Raw genomic sequence first — 26,698 nt, 5'->3', positions numbered from 1 at the left:
AGTAGCCAAAGACCTAGTAGAATGAGCAGTAACCCTTCCTGGAACTGCAAGACCCTTGTTGGTGTAGACTGTAGAAATACAGCTGGAGATCCATTTAGAAACAAGTCACTTCAGAAACGGGGAGGACATGTCTAATCGGGGAAAAAGCCACAAAAAGCTGGTCTAATTTGCATAACTCCTTAGTCCTATGCAAATAAAATTGCAATTGCCTGTGTACATCTAAAGTATGCAGAATGTACTCTCCTTTATTGGAATAATTGAGAAAGAAAACTGGTAATTGAATACCTTGGTTCAGATTGGATTCATGGAAACCTTGGGCAAAAAGGATGGGTTTGTTCTAAGAGAGGTTCACTCCATTCTTGTGAAAGATCATATGTAGGTGGAGCAATTGAAAGGGCTTGCAGCTCGGAACCCTCTTAGCCGAAGTCATGGCTACCAGGAAGGCCATTTTCAAAGACAAAAATTTAAAATCGCAACTACTAGCAGGCTCTGAGTCAGAGAGTGTAGCACTAAGGTTAGATCCCAAGGAGGCGAGGGATCCTTTACAGGCAACCTTAGAAGGAAAACATCTTTCATGAAGGCTTTACAGAGTCGGGAAGAGAACCTAGGTTAGTTATTCTCTTGAAAATTGCAGCCAAGTGAAGCTTAATAGCAGAAAAACTTGCCCCTTTGCTATCATAAACCTTTCTGGTAGAAGGCTTTTGGGAGGCTAGGATAATATTCTTGACAGAAGAAGGTAGCCTGGACTGTTTCAAAATCACTGGAATTGGAGAAACCATGCGGTTAGACGAAGGGTCCGCAGACTGGGAAGAGGGACCTCCCGAGGGATGGGAGATCAGATCCTGAAGGGGATCCAGTATCCAAGGAGGATACTTCAGATGAGACCTTAGGAAGGGAAACCACGGCTGACGAGGTTAGAAGGGGGTAATGACATAAGGGATGCCCTCAGGTGATGCGCTTTCTGCTAAACTTTGGGGATAAGGGGGATAGGAGGATAAGTGTAGAGGAGACCCGGAGGCCAATCGTGGACTACAGTATCCCTCATGACTCTCCGGGTCAGGGGATCAAGATGAAGTACATGCTGCATTTGTTTTTGGTTGGGGAGGCAAACAGGTCGCAGCATGGTTGACCCCAATGATGAAGAATCTGCTTCGCCACCGTCAGATTAAGGGACCACTTGTGAGGACTCAGTATGGTTCTGCTGTGATTGTCGGCCAGCATGTTTGAGTCCCCTGGTATATGTGTTGCAAGAAGAAAGTGCTTAGAGGACATCGCCCATTCCCACACTCACAGCCTCTCTGCACAACAGGTAAGATCCCGTTTACCTCTCAACTGTACAGATTTTCACCTCATATTTTGGTGTGTTCCTCCTAAAATCTGTACTTTTCTGGCAGATAGCTGAGGACTGAAGTCATTAAATAATGACAAACATTTGAGTTTAAGACTCCACATCCTTCAGAAAATTCATGCTAATGCAAAACCTATTATTCTATCAACTTTCTAAGTTTGTAAGAGCAATATTTAAAATCTGTTCCTATTTGTCCCCCCATCATTTTAGGCTTTGTCCAGATTTTTTGCTCTAAGAGGTTGAGAGGTATGTATTTCCCCCGTTTGTTGATAGACCAGACTACTGCCATGTTGTCCGTCTGAAATGCAATCATCCCCAGATGAAGGCAATCCTAAAAGGCTTACAATGTCAGGAGGACTGCTCTCATCTCTAGGATGTTTATTTGCAATTTGGTCTCTACGGGGGACCACATGTCTTGAACTGCTCTCCCCTGGAAATGCTCTGCCCACCCCAACAGGGAAGTGTCCATGGTCATCATGGCCTTGTGCGGAGGGAGTGAAAAGGGCCCGTCTAAAATGTGATCCCGAGACTGAAGGCAGCAAAGAAGGTGCTGTCTGCACACTGGCATCAATTTTATGGACATGGACATATGTTGAGACAGAATGGACCAATGAACTGCCAGGGTCCAATGTAAAACCTGCATATAGTACCTTGCTAGTGGCACAAGCTGTATGGCTGCGGCCATGGACCCTAGAGTCTGAAGAATCAAGTGGAATGGGGGATTCGAACGATTTAAAGATTTGCATGACCTGCTCTGGGATCAGCTGTACTCTGCGAAGGGGTAATGCTGCAATCTCTGAAACGCAGTCTAGCTGGACTCCTATGAACTCTAATTTTTGTGTCGGGATCAGAATGGACTTGAGAGGTTCACTGTAATCCCCAACTGGCTGAACAAAAAGAGGACATACAGGACGGCTTGTGACAGTCGATGCCTTGTGGGTATTGTGAGAAGCCAATCACTGAGGTACAGAAATACCTGGAATCCTTGCAGCCCCAGCTGAGCAGCCGCCACTCCTATCCACTTGGTAAATACCTGGGGGGGGGGGGGTGTGAGTGTGAGTCCAAAGGGCAGGGCTCTGAACTGTGAATGATTGGCACCTAATCAGAAGTGAAGGTGTCTCCTCGAATGCCTGTCTATCGATGTGTTAGTAGGCATCCTGCAGATCTACTGAGCACATCCAGTCACCCTTGGGTAAGACAGGCAGAACAGACTGAACAGTGACCATCCGGAACTTGGATGTCTTCACTGACAGATTCAACTCACTGAGGTTCAGAACAGGACGCAGGTCCCCAGTCTTTTTTGGCACTAAAAAGAAGTGAGAGTAAGTTCAGGATCCTCTTTGTCCTGTTGGGACCTCTTGGATGGCTCTTTTTTGAAGAAGTTGTACAACTTCCTTGAAGGCTAACTCCTGCTGGCAGAGTGGTACTTTGGGAAGATGCCTTCGTACAGGAGGGGGTTGAAAAAAGGAAATGAAATAACACCTGGAAACTATGTTTAACACCCACTGATCAGAGGTGGTGTTTGTCCAGGCTAGTGGGTGAAGGGAAAGATGGTCTCTGACTGCCTCCAGGGCAGGACAGTTGGGCAATGCTTCAGGAGTGCTGAAAGGGCTGCTCAGATAAGGGTTCTCTGGACCCCTAATTTTGCGGAACCCCCCTGCCTCCAGGATGGCGTCTGCGGTTGAATCCTCTACCCCTGCCTCTGGAAGAGGAATCCTCAGGAGCATCTTAGAAGGAAGACTGTGACCACTAGAACCACATCTTCTTAACTCCAAGTTGGGTCTTGGAAAATGATCTCAAAGGAGCAGAAAAGTTGATCCCAATTGCAGACAAAGTCTTCCCTTTGTGCTCACTACAGGTTAGAGTTTCACAAAAGGTCCAAAGAGGGTGGACCCATCAAAGGGAACATTGGTAAAGGACGCTTTGAAGGACTCTGCAAACCCGCATATAGTCATAAACAAGCATGTTGCCTTATAGCTATGCTGGTACCTGCTGCTCGAAAGGTAGCTTCCGCTGCAATGAAAATTAGCCCCATTGAGGAATTAGCAAGGGATGTCAGAGTAAAGAACTTGGGAGACACCTTCTTGAAGTCCTTCTCAGGCAACAACTCTGTAAGGGAAGAGGTGAGCTCTTTGATAAAGTTCCTTTGAAGGTGGGTGAAGTGTGCCAGGTAATTAACTGCCCTCAGTCCAAAGGTAACTGAGGCAAATGGATGCTTCCCATGCTGGTCAACTGCCCGAGCCTCTCTGTTCGGGGACGGACTGTGGAGCTCTGCTCTGCCAGTTCCTTTTTGGTGGCAGCGGCAACCATAATGGCATCGACGGGAACAATCCTTTGCTCCAAAAGGTCAGTCCATGGGTGGGCTAAGGAACTTGTCTGCTCACTTAGGTACTGGTTCCACACTGTTTGGTTCCTTCTAGGCCCTGCAGGTGATAAGATCCACCAACTCGTCAGCAGGGGGAGACATCCAGGAAGTAGATGAGCCCATCCTGAATGCCTTCAAAAACACAGACTCCTCCGAAGACAGGGGTTGGGAAGACCATCTGCCCTTTTGCCTCAGAATCTCAAGGATGTCCCCGAAGGGAACATCATTGGGTGGAGCTACAGGTGACCAGTCTCCTTTATTGAGGTCCGTGTCCTCTGTAAAGGGACTCCATGGGAAAGTCCAAGTACCTCCTCTTCCACTTTCTCTTATGAGGTGCCTCCTCTGTTGGGGGGGTGGGGCTCCAGGGACAACTCGAAAGATGCAGGGCCCCCTTGAGGGGAGGAAACCCCCTGAAGGCTAGAACGGGAGGGCTGACCCTGGAAAGGATAGGAGGCCTCGTCACCCAAGGTAGAGAGGGCTAAGGGTGGAAGTGGAGGGGCGGAAGATGTTGCCCCAGTCCTGGAGAAGGTCCTCTCTACCAACCGGAAGGCCGACAGGCTGGAAGCAGTTCAGTCCCCACTCTCAGAAGGCAAGGCCACTCTGAAAGGAAGAATGGACTCCAATGCAGCACTGTGGCCCCTGGATGATACCGGTCCAGAGCTATCAAGGGCAGAGGCCCCAAGGGGAACAGATCGGGCCGAAGGCCCAGAACTGTCCCCATCGAACAGGTGCCAACTGCTCCGGTACGGGGCCCACTCTGGTCCGAGGGCAGACGAGCAGAGCAGTCCAGGGACCTTGATGGGGTAGAGAAAAAGGGAATACTCAACATAGTTGCGATCTGACCACTGGTGTCCGGGTCCCAAGATTCCAAAGACCCTGGGGTCGGAAGAGGAGAATGGAGAGCTGGGATTGGAGGGGTTCCCCTAGCCAGGTGGCTGGGGATGCCAGAATCCCCAACTCTGAAGACAAGATGATCAATTTCAACAACTGGCTTAAGTATTGGTGTCATTCAAAGGGGATCCAATGCTGGTCAGCCTGAGATGACATGCTCGACAAGCCACGATGCTTCCCTAGGGTCGGCTTGTATCTGTCACCCTTGGGCTTTCAGATATTGGCAAAGGCTCTTGCTACCCCCATAGTGCCTTTTTTAGGCAAGGCTCAAAAGACAAACCCACCTCCATGGGTATCACAAGGGATAAGAAACTAAGAGTAATGCTACTCAAAGCCAGAAGTCTAAACCTCAAGATGTACGCACTTGAAACTCTCCTTAGCATGGAGAACATTGATATCTGTGCAGTAACAGAAACCTGGTTCAAGGCTCCCGAGAGCACCCCAGCACTACCAGGTTATACCTCATACCATGCTTTTTGGCCCCAAAACTTGGACCGAACCACAAAAGGAGGGGGAGTATCAATATTCGTCAAAGATACCCACACCTCCAAGTTAGTGGCACAGCACGAAGCATCAGAGACTATCCATGTGCAACTAACAGTGGGTAAAACTGCCTTCCAGTTTATAGCCTGCTACAGACCTTCCCTCCCAAACCCAGGAACCCCACTCGGCCTTCCTGAGAATACTGGAAAATATGAAGGTCTCTCCAAACACCATTATATTGGGCGACTTCAACTACCCAAACATAGACTGGGAGCATTACTCTAGCTCCAACACCCTAGCCCAAAGGTTCCTAGAGTTTATAAACTCAAATGCTATGGAACAACTTGTTACCACTCCCACAAGAGGGAAAAACATACTGGACCTGATCATCACCAACATGGGGACTCTATGCTCCAGACCAGAAGTGTATCCCTCACTGGTAAGATCAGACCATAAACTAATCTCACTGGATATTCACATCCCGACTCCAACCCCTGCCCTGAAAACCACAGTGAAAAACTTCTCTAAAGCAAATTTCACACTCCTCAAAACCAAGGTGGAATCCTTCAAAGCCCCCGGGCCTGTGGAAAATATGGCCCAGACCACAGAATCCTTTATAAACGCATTTTATAAACGCATTTTATGAACACCTTCAGGAATGCATGGATCATGCAATCCCAAATAAAACCAAGACTCAATCTTCCAAAGGCAGACGTCCTGTCTGGTGGACCCCAGCCATAAACAAACTATACAACAGAAGGAGGAAGCTACTACATGACAGAGCAAAATCCCAAAAAGGGAAGGCATCTCTGATCAGTATTAGCAAAAAACTACGGGCACTCATAAAATCGTCTAAGGCCAGCTTCGAAAGAAAAATTGCACAGGACACTAAGGATAATCACAAGGCTTTCTTTAGTTATGTTAGGAACCTGGAATTCCCAGATATGCTCAGAATTAGTCCAAAATGACAAAAAATACACCAAACCCACAGACATTGTCAACATCCTAGCTGACAGGTTCAGCGCAACCCCACCAAAAGGGCAAATATCTATCCCAGCAGAGTGCTGCCCCCTGACATCTCAGATGCTCAGGTAAGAGCTGCCCTCTCCAAAGCAAAAAACACAGCATCAATGGGACCAGACGGTGTCCTGGGCTGGGTCCTACATGAACTCCAAGAAGAGCTAAACCCAAACATAAAACTACTGTTCAATCTCAGCCTTACTACAGGATATGTACCCAAAGAGTGGCGTACAGCAACAGTGGTCCCTCTCCACAAAGGTGGTGCCTCAACGGATCCTGGAAACTATCGCCCCATAAGCCTGACTAGCTTGGCCTGCAAAGCTATGGAAAGGATCATCATGGACCTCATAAATAAAGATATTGGGAACCTACAGACACTGGATCCTACCCAGTTCGGCTTTGTTAAGGGCAGATCCTGCCTCTTAAACCTGGTTGATTTCTTTGAAACAGTCACCAAGGCCATTGACAAGGGGAAGGTGGTCCACACAGCCTACCTGGACCTCGCAAAAGCCTTCGATACAATACCCCACTTGGGCATTATAGATAAGCTCACCAGCTTAAATATAAATCCCTATGTCACTAGATGGGTTGCAAACTGGCTCAAGGACAGAACCCACATGGTTAGAATTGCTGGAGCCATGTCAGACTCCAAACCAGGTACAAGTGGCGTCCCACAAGGCTCAGTCCTGGGACCTCTCTTGTTCAGTATATATTTTTCGGAGGTACAGGCCAACACGGAAGGACTGTGGCTGACCAAGTTCGCAGATGACTGCAAACTGGGCGCCATAATCGACTCTCCAGCTGACACAAGCATCCTCCAAAAGGGCCTCATAGAAACAGACAACTGGTGCCAGAGCCATGGCCTCAAGCTAAATGCCAAAAAGTGTATAGTCATCCCCTTTGGCAAAAACAAAGTGCCCACAAATGGTGGTAATCCATTAAGTACAGAAGAAGTAATTAGGGACCTGGGGACCCAAGTTGATAGCAATCGCTCATTTGACAACCACGTGGCCAAATTGGTTAGAAAAACATTTCATATAGCCCACCTAATCATGAAGGGATTCACATCTAGATCAGGGGAGGTCATCGTGCCTCTTTACTCATCCCTCATCAGTCCCATAATTGAGTACAATGCCCCTTTTGGGATGTACCTTATCAGACACCTGCAGCAACTGGAAAGACCCCAAAAATACCTCACCAAGAGGATCAAAGGGCTCAAACAGATGCTATATGCAGCCCGGTTAAAGAAACTCCCGCTCTACTCAGTGGCATACCGCCTGCTCACAGGCGATCTGTGCCTGACGTTTAAAGCCATGTCCAACCCGGAAGTAATGGACATGCTGCACCTCAGAAAATCCAAATCCCATCGAGCTATGCGCTCGAGAGACTTGAACCTCAGCACTGAAATAAATACCAAAAAAGTGTGAACAGTCAAACTGATGAATAAAAGAAAACTGGATGGAAATAACAGTTCCCAATCGATGGTTATAACACCAGCAACAGCACCAGCACTACGACATAAAGCAAACTCCTTAGTTGACCAAAATATAAACAGTTTATTGTAAAATACAAATTAAAACCATTCGGTTGAGCGCTTTCATCAATTAAGACTTTAATTTGTATTTTACAATAAACTGTTTATATTTTGGTCAACTAAGGAGTTTGCTTTATGTCGTAGTGCTGGTGCTGTTGCTGGTGTTATAACCATCGATTGGGAACTGAAATAAATAGGGCATGCTGGAGGGAGAGATTCATAACCCAGAGGCTCCCTTCACTCTGGAATAAAATCCCAGTCCAGGTTAGGCATTGACTCTCTTCAAGAGGAATCTTGATGAGTGGATGGGAGATCGTAGGTTTACCCCGGGTATCACTTCTGTGTCACTGTTAGACAGAGGCACAGTATACTAACCTCGAAAAAGGGCATAGCAAAATTAATTTAAAACGGGTGGCGAAAGCCAAACACACTCTGGCTAGGCTAATAAATGCCCTAGGGCAGATAGCCTAGTATGAACCTATGAACCTATCTGGGCCTTGAAGAAGCTCCTCATCATCCTGTCCATATCTGAAGGCACCAAGCTCCTAAATGATCTGGAGGAAGAGGAGGAGCGAGTAGACTTGGCTGGAGACCCAGCCCTGGACAGGATCTAGGTCTGAGATCCAGAGTTCGGCTCTGAAATCTAGGAGCCGACTGACACAAATGGCTACAGATTCCAGGTGAGACCGTATCCAGTATCCTCAATAACCAGAGGTGGATCCTTCAAGCCTGTCTGATCTGAAGATCGAGTGGTAGAAGCAATCAGATCCAAAGAACTGCTCTGATTCGAAGCTGGTCTGCCCTTAAACGGATCCAAGTGCCTCCAATCCAAGGACGCCCCGGATCCAGTAGAAGATTCCAAATATTTTTCAAGATCCAAGACGGCCCAGGACAGAGTCAGATCCTGAGATCTGGGATCTGACACCCTAGGTTTTTTGAAGCCACTGAAGGAATGTGAGGGGCTTTCTGCTTAGGATCAGAAGGGGACACCTTGGAGGGGGAAACATAAGGAACCCCTAGAACCATGACCTTAAGCAGCAGTTTATTACGGCACTCCATTAAAGCCCTGTGATTGAATGCGGCAAAGATGTTGCACTCAACCTCCAGGTGAGGAGCCCTAAACAATACAAGCACTCCTCATGTGAGTCGGAATTGGGCATTTTCAACCACATGAGGAGCACTTCGTAAACCCAGAGGGGTTTTCAGACATAATGGAAAAAAGACCTAATACTAAAACGGTCTAAAAGGAGAAAGAAGAAAAGGGCGCCAAACACCTAACTGACGAAGAGAAAACTACCCTGCCAAAAAAGTACAGTTTTGTACCTACCATAAATGTAGATGTTCGAGGATCCACATTGCTGCAGTCCTAACTATTGGGTAGTCCGCTGTCCAGTCGGCCCGAATACCAAAGTATATGGCTGACGTCGGTCAGGGCGCATTAGACTGACGTCAGTACGTCAGGGTACTAATGCGCATGACCGACGTCATATCCTCAGTCTTTTCTTGCCCCAGATGTCAGAAGACCCTGAAAAGATAAGGCCAAAAACCAAAAACTCCCAACATACCTGCACCAAAATATATATATATATACAAAATATACAAAATTAGCAGAATATAACCTCACCTACACAACCACCCCTAAACACAGAGGGAAAGAAGGGAGGGTAAATTGGACTGCAGCAATGTGGATCCTCGAACATCTACATTTATGGTAGGTACAAAACTGTACTATGTTCTTCATTCCACATTGCTGCAGTCCTAACTATTGGGTAGAATCCCAAAGCAGAGGTATGGGAGGCTGGCAAATCATAAGGAAGCAGGAACTGACAACATGCCCTGCAAAATAGCTGTGGCAAAACCAGCCCTAGACTTAGAGTAGAGAGGAAGGTGATAATGCTTAGAGAAAGTATGCACTGAACTCCAAGTAGCTGCCTCCAAAATATCCGTAGTTGCCACCCCCCTCAGAAATGCTGTTGAAGTGGCAGTAGCCCTAGTGGGATGAGGCCTAATCCCAGCTGGAATCTCCTTGCCATGATGGGAATAACAAAATGTAATGCAACACCCAATCCATCTAGAAATAGTTTGTTTTGAGACAGGCTTGCCCTGAGAACTCAAAGCAAAAGAAACAAACAACTGCTGAGACTGCCTAAAATCCTTAGTCCTGCTCAAATAATAACGCAATTGCCTGTGTACATCTAAAGTGTGCAAAATCTTTTCCCCTTTATTTTGGGGATCTGCATAAAACGTAGGCAAATGAATAGTTTGGTTTAAAGCCACACTAGAAACCACTTTAGGCATAAAGGAAGGATTAGTACGTAATGATACCCTATCCTTATGAAAAATCAAAAAAGGCTCAACCGCCATAAGGGCCTGTAACTCAGAAACCCTTCTTGCAGAAGTAATGGCCAACAAAAAAAGCAGTCTTCCATGACAAGTATTTCAGTTCAGCAGTAGCTGCAGGCTCAAAAGGTTGTAGAGTAAGTTTCTCCAACACAAAATTGAGATCCCAAGCAGGAGTAGGAGCTCTACGTGGGGGTCTTATATTCTTTGCCCCTCTAAGAAATTGCTTGAACAAAGGATGTGAAAACAATGGTGGGTCACAATCATAGTGAGCTGAAATTGCTGCAGCATGAATCTTAATGGAAGAGAAAGACAAACCTTTGTCTAATAACTCAGTAAGATATTGAAGAGACACACTCAAATTAGGCTCCGAAATCTCCAAATTCTTTGCTGCAGTCCAAAATAAAAATCTCTTCCATTTTTCTGCGTACACTTTCCTTGTACTAGGTCTTCTGGCTTCCATAATCACATTTAAAACTTGTTGAGGAAGTTGAGACCTGCTGTCTTTCAAAACAGAATATGCCAGGCTGTTAGATGAAGAGAGTGTAGCTTGACATTGAGCAGACGACCGTCCTTCTGAGACAACAGATGTGGAATCAAGGGTAAAGGCCATGGAAGCTTCTTTACCAGACTCCTCAGTAATGGGTACCAGTGCTGCCGAGGCCAATCTGGAGCTATTAAAATCATCCTTGGCTTGTCTTGTCTGACCTTTAGAAGCACCTTTGGAAGAAGAGGCAGAGGTGGAAACGCATACACATGAAGATTTTTCCAACTGAAAGAAAGAGCATCCACTTTCCAAGCTGTGTGATGAAACCTCTTTGTGCAAAACTTTGGCAGCTGGTGGTTTAGTGGAGAAGCGAACAGATCTATGTCTGGAGTTCCCCAGGACACTGTCAACTTTTGAAATACATGAAGATCCAGTTTCCACCGTGGGGATCCATGATTTGTCTGCTTAACACATCTGCTAAGGAGTTCTGTGCTCCCGCAGAAACCTTGCCTGAAGAGTTAGTTGCAAGCTGAGCGCAGTCTCCCATAAAATCATTGCTTGCCTGCACAATGGGTAAGAATGTGTTCCCCTTGTTTGTTGATGTACCACATGACAGTTGTGTTGTCTGTTAGAATCAACACCTGCCCTGGAAGAAGTAACTCCTTGAAAGCCATTAATGCAAACTGGACTGCTAACATCTCCTTCATGTTGATATGTAGATGCTGTAGTCTGGCAGGCCACTTGTCTTGTATCCACTTTCCATTTAGATGAGCTCCCAAGCAATGTCTGAGGCATCTGTCGTTAGAATTTGACTCGCCTCTGGCCGGGTCACAGAGAGTCCCTTGTTTAGGTGACATTCCTGAGCCCACCACAAAAATTCCTTTTGAATGCAAGGTATTATTTGAATGACAGTGTCCAAATCCTGGCAGTGCTGTGTCCATACATTTTGAGATACCATTGTAGCTTCCTCATATGCAGTTTGGCATTGGGAAGCACCAGAATACAAGATGCCATGAACCCCAAGGCTTGAAGGACTGTCCTTGCAGTCAGCCCGGACTGAAGAGATAGTTGATGGAAGTAACTGGAAAGATTCTTTTGTTTGTCCGGGGTTAAAAGGCCATCTGGGCTGCTGTATTCAGTCTCACACCCAGAAAGCACATGTCTTGAGAGGGTACTAGACTGGACTTTATTTCGTTCACAGAATACCCTAGGCATCTTAGCACTGCTATGACATATTCCAAATGCTGTAGAAGGTCTTCCTTTTCTTGAGCCAGAATCAGGCAATCGTCCAAGTAAGGATAGATTTGAATTTCTTTTAGCCTGAAGTAAGCTATCACTGGAGCCAGAACCTTTGTGAATACTCTGGGCAGTAGATAAGCCAAAGGGCAATGCAGAGAACTGATAATGAGAATTTCCAGCTCGAAAACGCAGATACTTTCTGCAACTTAGTCTTATAGGCACATGAAGGTAAGCTTCCTTGAGATCTAAAGTTACCATCCAGTGATCTTTGCCCAGCAGAGGTAAAAGCTGTTGTAACGTCAACATTTTGAACTTGGGAATGTCCAGATAAGTGTTGAGGATAGATAAATCCAAAATTGGTCTCCACGTGTTTCCCTTCTTCGGTACTAGGAACAGGCGAGAATAAAATCCTAGGCCCCTTTCTGGCACAGGAACCGGCTGAATGGCCCCTATTTGGAGTAACTGAGAAATTTGCTTGTGAGCCTCTTTGTCTTTGTAGAGGAGGAATGTCTGGCATGCCTTTGAAAGGAGGCAAGGTATGGAAATAAAACCTGTAACCGTGGTGAATGATATCCAGAACCCATCTGTCTTGGGTAATTAAATCCCAATTTTCTTTGAAAAGAGACAGTCTTCCTCCCAACGGTGCTGCCAGGCGAGAATGAACTGGCAGCTGAAAAGGCAGGTCATTGGGTCTGCTTACGAAAGGACTGACCCCTGCCCTCACCAGACCCCTGCCCTCACCAGAAGTCTGAGCAGGGGAACTCCCTGTCCTAGGCCTAAAAGAACCCTGAGCTCTGCCCCTACCACGTCTAGACCTACCCCTAGACTGGGAATCATAAGCAGGATAAGTCCATCCCTTAGCAGGCCAATTTCTACTAAACTTCGGAGGCTGCACCTGCAAAAAATCTTTAACAGTTTGCATAGACTTAGCCTTGTCCTCCATTTTCTTCAAAACTGCTTCTACAGGCGAACCAAACAACATATCAGACTGCAAAGGAGCATCCAAAATCTGTGTCTTAACATGCTCAGCTAAATTCTGATCTCTCAACCAGGCGTGCCTACGAAGAACAGAACCAGTGGCAGCCACCCTGGAGGAGGCCTGCACAGCATCAAAACCACATTGCAAGGAATGTTTACCCACCTGTTCAGACACATGAACTAAATCCTGCAACTCTTTACACTCAATACCTTCCGCCAGAGCATCCACCTTAGATTTCAACTGTGAAAGGAGATAATTCTGATATTTTAACATGTGAAACTGACAATTCAACGCCCTCATGGCTAAAGTGGAAGAAGTATACACTTTCTTTCCCCATCTATCCAAAGCCCTTGCCTCTTTATCAGGAGGGACAGGATTTTTAACAACTGAGGCCTTCACACCTTTAGGCCCCTGAGAGACAGTTTCGGGTCTGCCCTAGGACTCTTAAAAGATACTTATGAGCTTCAGGCACCCTATAATACCTATCCGGTTTAACTGGGGCAGGAGGCAAAGAATCTGATTCAGGGAAGCCTCTGCAAAACATCTTCCACCACATTCAAAACAGGAGGTATAGCTAAAGGCCTATGCTGGGGTAAAACAAGAATTCCCTAAGCCTTTTCCTGGAATCAGAGAAATCTTGACCTTCCCATTTAAAATGCTCCCTCATGGAATGCAGAGTCTCTGAAAATGAAAAATCCTCAGGAGGGGAAGCTGAAGGAGTAGAATCATCCACATCAGAATCAGAATAAGGAGGGAACTCCTGCAAGTCTTCAGCCAAGAATCAGAAGCCTCCGAGCATTGCTCAAAACTCTCAAACTCAGGTTCCACCCTAGGCCTCTTATCAGGAGGGGGCATAGAACCCCTTATCATAGTAATCAAATCCTCTGCCATTTTAAGCATATGTTTCTTAGGCAAAGACCCTGAAGCACTAGGAGAAACCCCCACTGAAGCAAAACTCGGCCTGCCCCTCAAAGAAGCCTTGGAAACAGAAGGGAGGCTCTGACCACCTTAGGAAGAGAGGGAAGAACAGCCACCTGAGAAGCCCACTCAGCCTGGCCTACTTCCTGAGAGGATACATCCTGTAACAGTAAAGTCTCACCCTGAGACTCCAAAGAAACACCTGGCAAAACCTCCAGCTCCACTGAGTTTCTAAAGAACCGACGCCTGGGACTGTCGGTTCTTCCACTCTAGGCTTTGCTGTTTTGTCCTTGCGTTTGTAGCCGAAGCCGGCGTCGGAGCATCCGACGGCATTTTATAATTACAACGCTTCCCAAACACTAACCTGGCACAGTCTAACCTTCTCTTAATAGTGCGTTTGTTAAATCTAGCACAAGAGCGGCATCCAACAACGTCGTGCTCAGGCCCTAAACAAGGTATACACAAAGTATGGTAATCCCTATGAGGTATCTGTTTCCCACAAGAAATACAGTTATTCACTTTTTCTGACATCCGGTTAAATACTGAGGCAAGAAAAATCAAAATATTCCCCAACGGGTACTTAGCCAACTTTGATTCGGTCTGAAACTCTGGCTTCAGAAACTTTCAGAACGCCAACCTGCACTCGCAAAATTGCTTCTGCATCGGACCATGCGGCAAAAAAGACTGAGGATATGACGTCGGTCATGCGCATTAGTACCCTGACGTACTGACGTCAGTCTAATGCGCCCTGACCGACGTCAGCCATATACTTTGGTATTCGGGCCGACTGGACAGCGGACTGCCCAATAGTTAGGACTGCAGCACTGTGGAATGAAGAACATCTAGGATATCTAAGGGAGGGGAGGAAACTACTAATACTAATACTAGGGAGACTAAAGCTAATCAAAGTTAAACTAATTTAAACTAAGCTAAACCAGAAAATAGAAACACTTATCTGAGTGAGAGCCAGGGATAATGTCCATAGCAAAACGCAGCAAATTAGATCTTGTGGTTAGAGGGCAGCAGGGGATTATGGGAGAGGGAGGAGCTTGAGCCTTGGATTTGTCTAAGCTAAAGTTACCATCTCGGATTCGATGTCAGATCCAAGGTCCTACTGTGAGGAATAATGACATGGATAACATCAGATCTTGTGTGTGAAATGCTTACTGACACCTCTGCACATTATCCTCTGCAACTTAATTATTTTACCTGAAAGATAAAGATGAAATTCTTTGTACTTCCACCTGGTAGTTATGTTATGCTACTACAATTTTCTTTTCTTTTTTTTTAATGTATTGTCTTCTGTAAACCTGTGCTATACTTGTATATAAAATAAATGAAACTGTTGTAGTGAGTCTTTATTTTACTGTACATCTCTGCCACTTGCCGAGGTCATGGCTGGAAAAGTTCCTTGACCAATCCCCCCCTCCCTAGTTAAAGAAAAGGGCTGGCCTGCTGACAGTGCTCCAATATACAATCTACATCAGACACTAGGAGACAACAGAGGAAGGGAAGAAAGTAAAAACTATTTTTCCTTCTAACTGTTTAACACACCATAACCATTTCAGAGGATTCTTAGGACTTGGGTCTATAGACTACCACCCTCTGGTGAGAGTAGAGGCATCCACATATACTTGGGCTGAATGTCTGATATGGATTAACCAGCTTCTGTAGGAGCAAAGGTGCAATTATGACTGGCTAATTTCTGTTGGGGGGGGGGGTGGCATTACAAAATTTAAATAAATGAAGGTTTGCTCAGTTTGGCACTCGTCAGTGTTCAACTACTGACAGCACCCTGGTGTGCAATCTGGAGAAGACCACAAAGCCCTTTTCAATCTGAGTTCTGGCTGATTCAATACACTGCAAGGACTTCAGTGTACCAGACACTTGTGAGATTAGGGGCTGTCACATGCCAGCTAACTGGGATTGGGTCACATTGAAGTGGAGAGCCTGATTTTCACTGGTCAACTTCTGAAGGGACACGGGCTTGATTCTGATCAGTAGTTTTTTGTGGAGCTTGAATCTTACAAGCTTTGAATAACTGTTGACTGGCTGCCCTCAGTTCCAAAATATTGATAAGCATTATTCTGGTCTCAGAAGATGTCTACACATTTTGAACCGTTTTACTCACTGTAATGTCTCTGTACCACAGGGCTGTTATGTTCATGGTAACGGTCACAAAGGAGAGTAGGAAAAAGGTGCTGCCTTCAGTCACGACTAGAAGATGTATTCACCACTGGAAGTAAGTATGATTTGGAAATGTAAACTTGTCGAGATAGTGGATTTCAAATTTGACACTATTGCACTTGCAGCTTTCAGTGCAACAGTCTAATGTTAAACTCAGCATAAAACTCCATTGGGATGCAGACCATTAGGAAACCCTGTAGTCAAACATATTAGCTGAAATACTTTGAGGTTTCAAGGTAATGGTGATTTTCTATTGCAGGGACTGTACACTTCTCTGCATATAATTGTGCCAAGAGTGGAAAAATGAAATCAGAGATTCCTTTACTGTAACAAGAGCCTGAACTGTAACCTCTCATAGGCTACAACTGCAGCTGTGCATTTAACTCATTCACTGCAGTGGAGCTCAGGAAGTTTGCACTGTTAACTTCCAATGGGCGGAGCCTCAGCCTTCCGACAGAATCAAATTATGTCCTCACATTTCAAACAAATGTTCATATCTCTGGAACCACAGGGATTATGAAAGAAGTAGAATGGCAAACTCTTCAGCACAAACTGTTTTTAAAGTGGTAGTATTCTTTAGGTTCTAGGTCTTAAACAGAATTTTATAAGTCACAGTAAACTCTATTATATTTGTAATATTTCGTAAACAACTTACAATATCTCAGCAACCATACATGCATACTGTCCACAGCATTTTAATCATCTAGCCAAGAGCTTTCATATGAGGCTAACTAGTTATGTCTGTGTTACTTGGTTGCTGAGATAGTTAGAAAAATGTGAAAATTATATATATATATATATATATATATATATATATATATATATATATATACACACACACACACGGTTTACCTTTATATCGATCACACTTCGTCGGCCAGCCACTCGACTCATTTAAGTGAACCAAAACCGTGAAAAAATTAAAATGTCGAAAATATGTCGAATTTCGACATTTCTGGCCGCACCACACCTCCACACCAGTGCTAACATGGGTCAAAAAGAGGTTTTGTCGTTCGCTTATTCGGAATTCGACATTGGAGACGTTCGCATTTCGGTATTCGCAGAAGTCGTTTCGCCCATATTGGGATCGACAATATAATGGTAAACCTATACACGTGCACACACACACACAAATATTTTAAAAACAGCAGTCAATATCTATTTTGCTGCACTAGACAGAAGTCAAATATTAATTCAGTTGTATGTGCTATTGTGTAAGCTTTAAGATGACAATTTTTAAAACCTTGTACATAGCATGATTTTGGAATTTTTTATGCGAATATGTACAAGCAATATTTGACGCTGAGGGGCATCAGTAGGAGTTAACTGCAGATGCACCTGGAGGCATCACTCAGATGTAATGAGTTAACACCCTGTGGAATAAGGCAAGTCCAAATAGAAAGGCTTGGTACTGGTAATGACAGACTCTTACTCATAAGTGGAGATGCCTCCTGCACTCGTCCTCAGTTCAACTGAAGATAAAGGAGTCTTGGAGGTCCAAAATAACAGAGTCTTCTTCTGATAAGCAAAGGAGGAGTGGCTGCACTGTGACTATACAAAATGTTTCTTTTGAGATGAAGGTGTTTCGGCCACATAGGTGTAAAGTCATCATGAGGTCCATGGTCTTTGACACCACAATGACTTTGGAATAAAATGCTGTCCCTTTCTGCTTTGCTGGGACCCCTTCAATATGGATTTTTATGAGGTGCTACTGGAGTAACAACACAAGACGACTTGATAAAAATAAACCCTTTTGAGTAATGGTGTGACGCGATGTTAAGGAATTAAACCATGTTTGTGATTGGTTTAGGGTTTTACACAAGGGGTATAAATGGGTTAACTTATGGTTCTGATGAAGTCTGTTAACCACAGATGAAAAAGTAATGCGAGGTGCACAAAGAGCGTTAAATTACTGGATTAAAGGCTGGTTTTACTTTTATCAAGTCGTCTTGTGTTACTCCAGTAGTGCCTTGGATTTGTGACTGTTACTGGTTTTGTTGGCACTAATCTCTTTTAGTTAGCAGTGACTGCTGAGGTGGGTTCTTGGGCAAGAGAAGAGATAGTGGAATTGGCCATGTCACAAACAGAATTCTATATCCTCTGGATAGGAAACCTTTACACAACCCAACATCTTAGCCATAGGAGACTCCACTGTGAAACACTCTGATGCACCACTCACCAGGCTGAGCAAGGAGAGGGTCATGGTCGGTTCTATACTAGAGTTCAGGATTCATCATATAATGCCCACACTCAAGTTCTTGCACCACAAGTACACACACGACAGTCATAGTACACATGGGAGTAAATAACCAGAGAAGTACCTTCCTGGATCATATGAAGAGAGACATTACAGAGCTCTCAGAATAAGTGTGCAAGGCAGGAATGAGCTTAGCCCCGAGCAGCATCTTACCTTTATCTAAAATGATGCCACAATATGAACAGAAGATGACTAATAACTGGCTTAGCTTCTGGTGTCTAGTTTGGAAGGCCTAAGCATTCAGCTAAACACCATTCTCTTAGGGGACTTGAATCAACCAGGATACTTTTACAATCCCCAAACATGTAAATCCAGAGATTTCTGGACTTCATAAATATAAACTCACTGGAAAAACAAGTCCACTCTTATGGTTCTCACTAATATGGGACAGGTCTGTTTCTTACAAGTTGTAATATCTTCCCTATTCAAATCAGACCATAAATCAGACATTCATCAGAAGATTGAAGCTGAAGGCATCCTCCAGTGACTCAGTATTCAGAAAGTATACTAAATGGAGTGACAGACTGATGAAATTCAACACTCCCTTCAACCCTGATGACCCCTCTACAAATGAGAGATTCTTCACCACCAAATTATATGTACATGTAAACAGCTACATAGAAACCATGTCAGTGGTCAACATGTAGAACATGCCTTTGGTGCAGACCGGTGTGGATTCTATTCTTACACCAGGCATACAGACAGCTGATACTGCAGTGCAGCATAAGGGGGGTGCTGCATTTCCGAGTGCATTGTCCTTCAGATGAGACTTCAAACCAAGGTGCCTTCAGCCTGAGTTGGTGGTAGCTCAAGTAGATTTAAAAGATCCTACAGCACCTACTGAAAAAGTTGAAGAAGCTCCCCAATGCCTTGGCCAAAATTTCCCCTAGTAATATAAATACCACTTTGGGTCTCCCATTAAAAGAGGCTACTAGTCTTTTGGGACTAACCTGATCAAAAAAGGATGAAATAAAATAAATCTGTCCCTACCCAAAATAAATATAATGCCAAATTTAAAAATAAACTAATATGGTGGAACCCAAATATAAACAGTTTCTTCAATAAAAGGAAAAAGTTAATTGCATGTAAAAACAAATCTAACCCTTCAATGCCAAAATGCTCATGCCAAACTTAAGGAATGCCAGTTCCTGATCAAATCTATAAAAGCTTGACGAGGTAAAATATCCAGCCAGACAAAAGATAATCAAAGAGATGTCTTTAACCATGTTAGAAACCTCAGAGATAATGTTTAAAACTGCATGGAACTAACAGTAAAATATATCATACACACCAATTCTGAGGATATAGCCACTCTACTAGTGGAAAAATTTAGCTTCAACTTCACCCCAACCTCCAAACACCCAGATTACATACCCATCATCCACACCCTTCCAAATCTCCCAGGAACAAGTCCTCAAAGCACTATCCAAGGCCAAGAACACTGCATGTATATGGCCTGATAAAATACCAGGATGCCTACTAGTCAGCCTGAAACAGGACCTGTTTAACCCCCTACAGAGTCTATTCAATATTGGCCTCCAATTAGGGTTTGTATGGAATGAGTGGAGGACTGCAACAGTTGGCCCCTGCACAAAGGTGGAGTGTCAACTGACCCAGTCAACTATGACGTCCAAGTCTGACTAGTCTCATCTGTAAAGCTATGGAAAGAAAGAGACACTATGGAATTCGCCTCACAGTTAGACGTTGCACGTTCGATTCTCAGAGCGTCTTCTGTGTGTCGACATGCGTGAATGGGTGTTCCTTCGCTGAAGGTTGTGCATTAGGCCCGGCAAGCCAGCACTTAAAAATCTACTGCCAATCATTAGCGGACCGGAGTTCCGCTGTGGCGACCCCTAATCGGGAAAAGCCGAAAGACACAGGCAGTCTATAAATACTTGGCTCGAGCCAGTTCAGTTCAGTTTGCATGTCCCAATCAGACAATCATGCAGAAGATACCTCAGATTTATAGCTGGCTCAATGCACTACCAATTATCTATTATGTTAAGGGAAAATCCTGCTTACTTGGTTGACTTTTTTGAAAAGGTTACTGAAGCACACTGGATATGGAAAAATCTGTACACACCACACACTTAGACCTTGCACAAAGGCATTCAACACCATCCCTCACTAAAGCATAGTTGATAAATTCATCCACAGGGCCTGTGGATCTACCTTCTCTAAAAGACCTGTCTCTAGCTGTGTTAACTCAGAGTTCGGTCCTTAGGTCACTCCTCTTTGGCATCTACTTTTGAGCTCAAGGTTAAAGTTAAGGGCTTATGGTTGTTCAGATTTCCTTCAGAAATGCCCTTCCCAAAAATAGCTGGTGTTTTGACCTAAAGCTAAAACGCCAAAAAATCTACGACCACGTCTTTCAGCAAGTATAACATTCCTTGCAACTATCACACTGACAACAAACAAACACTCCCCTGAAAACTGATGCGGTAATCAGGGACCTAGGAACCCATGTGGACAATCAGCTGTCATTCGATTATCAAGCACCTACTGTTATAAGGAAGTTTTTTTTTTTCTTTTACTGCACAGCTTATCAGTAAGGATATGTATGGCATCCAGGCCCAGTAAAATATTTATTCCACTGTATTCTGTGCTCATTATGCCAACTATCGAGAATAACGCCCCTTTTGGTATACAACTGGTCAAATACCTGACACAACTCTAGCGATCACAACACTTTATAATCAGGAAAATCAAGTGCCTAAATCACAAACGCTACATCGATTGCCTGAAAGCCCTACACTTCTTTTTGGTATCTTACAGGCTACTGAGGAGGGATCTCCGTTTCACTTACAGAGTGCCTCTATCATTCTAGTTCATCCCCTAGAATGATACCCTTGTTCCTTATGGACAGGGGTAACAGGGTTATTCACACTTACAATACAAGGGGATCTGGGTTAATTGTATTAAAACACTAAGGTTAGAAACTTAATGGGAATGCATGGCCACGCTTCCTAAGATTCTCACATATCACTAACCTAGTAAGTACTTATGAACCTAATGCAGCCCTGATCTACATAAACAAACTGCCGGATTCACACACAAGAACAGATGGAGAGGACAACTGCTCATTACTGCATTCAGAGAGGAACAGAGAGACAAGACATCTGGGCCACTGCTGCTGTGTCCACAACCTTTCTTGAAGTTATCCTAGTTACTGGGTTTTCACCCAGATTTGCTGATTTCTTTGCAGTGTGTCATACCTGAACCACATCTGGTTCTGGCTACTCTGTCTCTTACTAAAGGAATACTGAAGCAGCTGAATTTAAATAAACAGGATTTACCCTCCTTCGCCAAACTCAAGTGTGCCTTAACCTCTTGCCCAAAGATACAAAGACCCTTAGTTTCCTCAGCAAAATCCGTGAAATGAAAACATGAACAATATGTACAGCAATTCCAGATCTCACAGCTTCAAAAAAATGCTCAGCAGCATTTATCTCTATGTGTTTATTTGGAAAGCCGGAGTAGACATCAAATTAACCCATTTTCAATGGAGGCCTGTGGAGAAGAAACTCCTAAGAACAATTTAAAAATAAATACGAATGGAAAATATAACAAACAATAGATAACAGAGAAAAGAAGAGCATTAATAATAAATAATATGATGTCGAACAGCACTATCTAAAGCTAGACAAAGAAAAAACCCACTACTAGCAAGATAACCAGCCAATAACAGACAAAAAAATCCTTTTTTTTTTTTTTTTAAAATCACAGACAGGAAAGAGGAGAAAGGGGGGACAGCCTCTAAGTTAAACGGTGAACTCCCCACCTAAGGAGAGCCAAACGGCAACTCCTTAAAACATAATGGAAGGCAAGAAAAGTGAAAAATCCTCTAAGTTAAACGGGTTTAGACGAGGAGAAAGGGCCAGAGAGAAAAACGGTTAGACCACAAGAAACGCAAGTCATTCGGACGGGATAGGGAAGGTAGAAATACAAAGGACAACTACTATTAACAAGTTAGATAAGTAAGAAATTTTTCTTCAAAAATATAAGAAATAGAAAAACACTTGGCCTGAGCCAGTATCTGCAATCTTGACACTGCAAGTGGCAAACAAGATCTGCGTAACTACCGCTAAACATGCTGGGATAGGGGCTAGCCTCGAGCCAGTAAAAGCTCTCATACTATAGTATACGGCCGAGTCGGAGCCAAAGGTCGGCTCCGAACCCAAACAGCGAGAACGAAGGCGAGATATGGCAACATAACATCAAAAGTGAGATATATTTCGTTTAAAGTTATAAAATTCAACTGTCAGAAATATTACACTATTATAAAAAGGAAAGAAAAATTAGAGGAAGAGAGAAAATAAAAAATCAAGTTAGGAGTGAATTAAGGAACTAAAACAGATTAGAAAGAAAAACACAAAGGAGTACTGAGATGTTATACTATGAAAAAGTCAGCAGTAGCTGATATTAGTTCTACAGCTGTACAAGCTTACATTATAGAAGTAGAGACTGATGGGCAGCCACTGTACATCCTGAAATGACAGAGCAGGAACAAATCCAGTAGTCACGAAGACATTGTTTTAAATACCTTTTAAACATGAGAACTAGATTATTGTGTGATACATGGTGGGATTGAGTTCTAAGTCTTGGATACAAAGCATCAACAGCAGCACTATGGGCCTTAGTCATGGAGATAAATACATTTACCTAGAAAGTGTAGGTGTCCACTGTCTATTGGGGATATGCCCCTTTAGCAAATTCTTTAATGAAGGGCACCTTTCTGGAAAATACAGTAAAATGTGAGCAGTTTTTAGACAACAGAAGGCAAGATGATTACATAGCTGCAGCCAGCTGAAGAGTTTCAAGGTTATTCAGTGACAAGTTTTGGTAGCTATATTACAGCAAATTTAGCAACTTTGATGTAGCATTACTCGTAAGTTAAAGAGAATTGGGACTGCATAAAGTAACGTGAGATGTCACAGACTTAAGGGGAATTTCAAAGTTAAGTAAAAGGTATTCATTCATTCTCCAGTATCTATCTAATCCTATTGAGGCTCTAGAAGGAGCCAAAGCCTATGCAAACACTACAAGGCATAAGGTAGAGAACCACTAATGGCCTGGACAACACACACACACACGCAGACAGACACACAGACAGACACACGGACATACAGATACACACACAGACACACACACACGCACAGACAGACACATGCACAGACACATACACACACCTATGGGCAATTTATAATCACTCCAATTCAAACCTAGCATATCTTTTGGATGACAGACGAAACTGAAACACCCAGGAACACCTACATGAACACAAGCAAGACATACAAATTCCACAGAGAGGGCATGGAAGATGGGAAATGAAGAGGAGAACCAAGCACTGTGAGGCAGAAATGCTGCTATAATTAACACTACACTCAGAACACTGAGGGTCAGCAAAAGTTAGTTTGAAAATCGAATTGTAGCAATGGTAGTTCGAAGAGATCAATGCATAAAACTGTTTTACTACTCTTTACCTAAAAGACAAAAATATGCACAGTGACCTCATCACCTTAGTACAACTAAGTGTTATTTTTTGATAAGAGCTTAATTTCTTATCACAAGACGTGAAAAAAATATCTTGGAGCACAAATATGAAACATCAGTGAAATGCACTTTTCCCAAACTGCACCAGAATTTTCTTTAGACATTGTTTTATATGCTTCCCTAGATCTAGCCATATATCACTTGCCTTTTGTGCTTCTGCTCCTGTAATGGCAACTATCCTTCTGATTCCTTTGGCAATGGCTTCTTCATACACAATGACAAAGGGACCCGCATGGCCAGTGTTTTGCAGATGGCTACGAGTGAAAGGGGAAGAAGAAGAATCACCAACATGGGGAAAAATAAGCAGCAACAATATACTTCAGAAACTATAACTGGCAATGACTACAATGAAAAAATGAAAAATAACTAGTTTATGTCTGATCTTTTGACCAAAGGAAAAAAGTAAAACAGTATTCAGAGAACAGAAAGCTACACACCAGCATATGTTTTACAATTACTAACTGATAAAAAAAAGCCAAACTGATGGACATAATATGACTTGAAAAATTATATATTGTCTCCTGTTTAAATTATAACCATGTATAGGACAAAGAACGTCAAAATCAATCAAGTACCATAACAGAGTTAAAAAGAAAAAGTCCACCACATAGAAAACAACTGTATGAAACAAAATGCTAATCATTAGTATTGTCCCAAGTGTGACACAAAATCATTTGTGCAGGTTATTTCAAATAAAGAATAACAATAAACCACAAAGACTATATAAGCAACATGGCTGGTTCATATTTTTATGACCGAACAGGCCATCTATATATGCCTGGGAAAATGAAGAGGACACAGGCCTTCCCTTTACTTCACATTTGGCCAATGAACAAAGAGCATGTAGAAGAGACTGTCATATGAATATGTTCGATTTTTGGGTACTTTATACTTTTTTTTTCTACTCTTGTTTTACCATGGTGGTATTTTATTTTTTGTAAAGTTCAAAAAAATTCAATACCAGCGAGAAAGTAAACCTTGTTTCTTTCTGGTTAACTGCTAATGAGCTATGGGTGAAGCAGGAAACTCGTCATTTCAACTAAGGTAAGGAAACCAGTTCAAAGTCTTCCTGACAACTATTAGATGGACTGCTGTGTGAATTCACCCCATTGGCCCAGCTCATCCAATCCTGGCTCTGTGTCTGAATAACTCGAGGTATCTGCTGTTATGTGAAGATTATATGCAAATGGATGAAATGGAAGTATGCAAAAAACTTCCATTTCATCCTTACTGAACAGCCCAAACCAACCTGTAATAAGCCACTTCGTAAATCACAAAAAATAATTTTAAAATGGCTGTAACCTGTCAACTGATGATCTTTGTTAAAAAAAATATGCAACAGGCAGATGTTTGACCATGCAGTGTGCTGATATAGACATGCGGCATTAGGTAATGGCAGAATTAGAATCTAAATTTCTGCATTAAAATGTCCTTACATCTGCTTTACTTTAAATAATGCAGTTTTTTTTCCAGTAATCTTGTCTTCTTGACACTGTGACTGGATTCCACTTTAATTTTAAATCAAATCTTCTCATAGCGTTCAACATGTAGGTGCTGGCTACAGTACTTTAAGTATCACATACAGGAACTGCAGCTGACTTTTAGACGTTGGAAACTATGGGCAGATAGTGTTAAAATGGGTGATGTAAACATTCCTCTGCTTGGAAGATGCTCTCACATTATACCATTACTAAACTGTTTTATTTAAAAATACACATCGCAAATTCCATGGCATACTCCCTTTTCTCTACAGCAGATCTAATAGGACAGGTGGTGATATCTCAATATGTGGAAGACAAGACTTAAAAGTCAGTAGCTAAAAAATAATTCAGGAGAAGAAATCGTTCATACAAGAATCTGAGGAACCTACTGTACAGTCTACTGACCCCTAAACAGCAGGAGGATTTCTTACCTAAATTGCAGAATGAAAATAAAGTCCTTATAGGGATTTTAACTATCCACAAATGAGTGGGAAAACTGCTCAACACCAAGTAAATATGGCTAAATATTAATACACCCTACGAATAAAAACAGTACAAATTCCAACTAGGGGCAGCAAAATGTTCACTGTTATGATGACAAATAAGATGTCTTTCTCATACGTGGTTATATTCTACCCTCTCCAATTAACATGCATCACAATGCCATCATCCGCCAAATCATATTAATTCACATACAGATCATTCCTACTAAAATTTACCAACTGAAATTACAATTACAATAAATTACATGCTTATGAAAACAGACTGGGGAACTGCCGTCAAGTGACCCAAATAAATCTCAGCATTCTTTCATTAAGCTCTAAGATACTAAGCTCTGCACACATGACTACACAAGACATAAAATAAAGGTAAATTTAAAAATACAGGTGGAATAAAAAAAAAAAAAAATAATCGGCTATACAACAGAAAAGAAAAATTAGTTAGTTTCCAAAAACTGCCCTAGTCATAAAAAAAATAGATTAAACAAAATACAGAAACTACTTTTCCTCAACTCCCAGATGCAACTATAAACTCAGCTTGAAACTTAGCTTGATGTCAAAAGCTGACAGGTAGAAAAATAAGGTATTCAAGTAACTATTCTTTAACATCACAAAACAGAAATGTAAAAATTGTGAATGAAATACATTTATCAGTGAAGTGATCATCAAATCTCAGTACAGACAACTGACTAAGAAAATGATTGTTCACTAATCTGAATACTCTTTAGCATTGCCCTTTTCTGGAACTGCAGAATAAACTTTTACAAACCAATGGCCAATTAAATATTTTCCAAATTTGCTGATGAAGTGCAAGCAGTACTGTAGCAACATAATTTTGCTTATTAGCAAGGCTTTCTAAGGCCAATTTAACTTCACCATTCAGGTTGCCTGGCTCTAGATTAGACAACATACCTTGAATGTATCAGAAATGCAAAGGTCCTTCTTATATAGGTTCTTCTGTCCTTTCATGCTACCTCTTCTTAATATCATCTGTTTCTAACAGCCTCCCCCCAATCTTTGTCTTTAATAATGCCTATTTTACCTTCTGTGTCTCTGTTAAAGTCACTGATCAGTTCTCTCTTCTCTCCCATTATACTGATTTCTTCCAAATCTTTG

The 26,698-nt window shown here is 42.9% G+C and overlaps 1 protein-coding gene across 1 annotated transcript in view; it reads right to left on the bottom strand.

Annotated features, from left to right (window-relative positions):
- The window catches only part of LOC122808571 (alanine--tRNA ligase, cytoplasmic-like), an 859,981-nt gene that overhangs the window by 127,195 nt on the left and 706,088 nt on the right, over positions 1 to 26,698 (bottom strand). The window contains exon 13 of the mRNA XM_044079527.1: positions 23,747 to 23,855. Within this exon, the coding sequence (XP_043935462.1) occupies positions 23,747 to 23,855 (109 nt within the window). The remainder of the gene's footprint in view (positions 1 to 23,746; positions 23,856 to 26,698) is intronic.

The sequence above is a fragment of the Protopterus annectens genome, chromosome 8.part0 (genome assembly GCF_019279795.1).
Source record: "Protopterus annectens isolate FY-2018-M chromosome 8.part0, PAN1.0, whole genome shotgun sequence".
Classification (NCBI taxonomy): domain Eukaryota; kingdom Metazoa; phylum Chordata; order Ceratodontiformes; family Protopteridae; genus Protopterus; species Protopterus annectens.
This window is presented reverse-complemented; position numbering and strand designations above follow the sequence as displayed.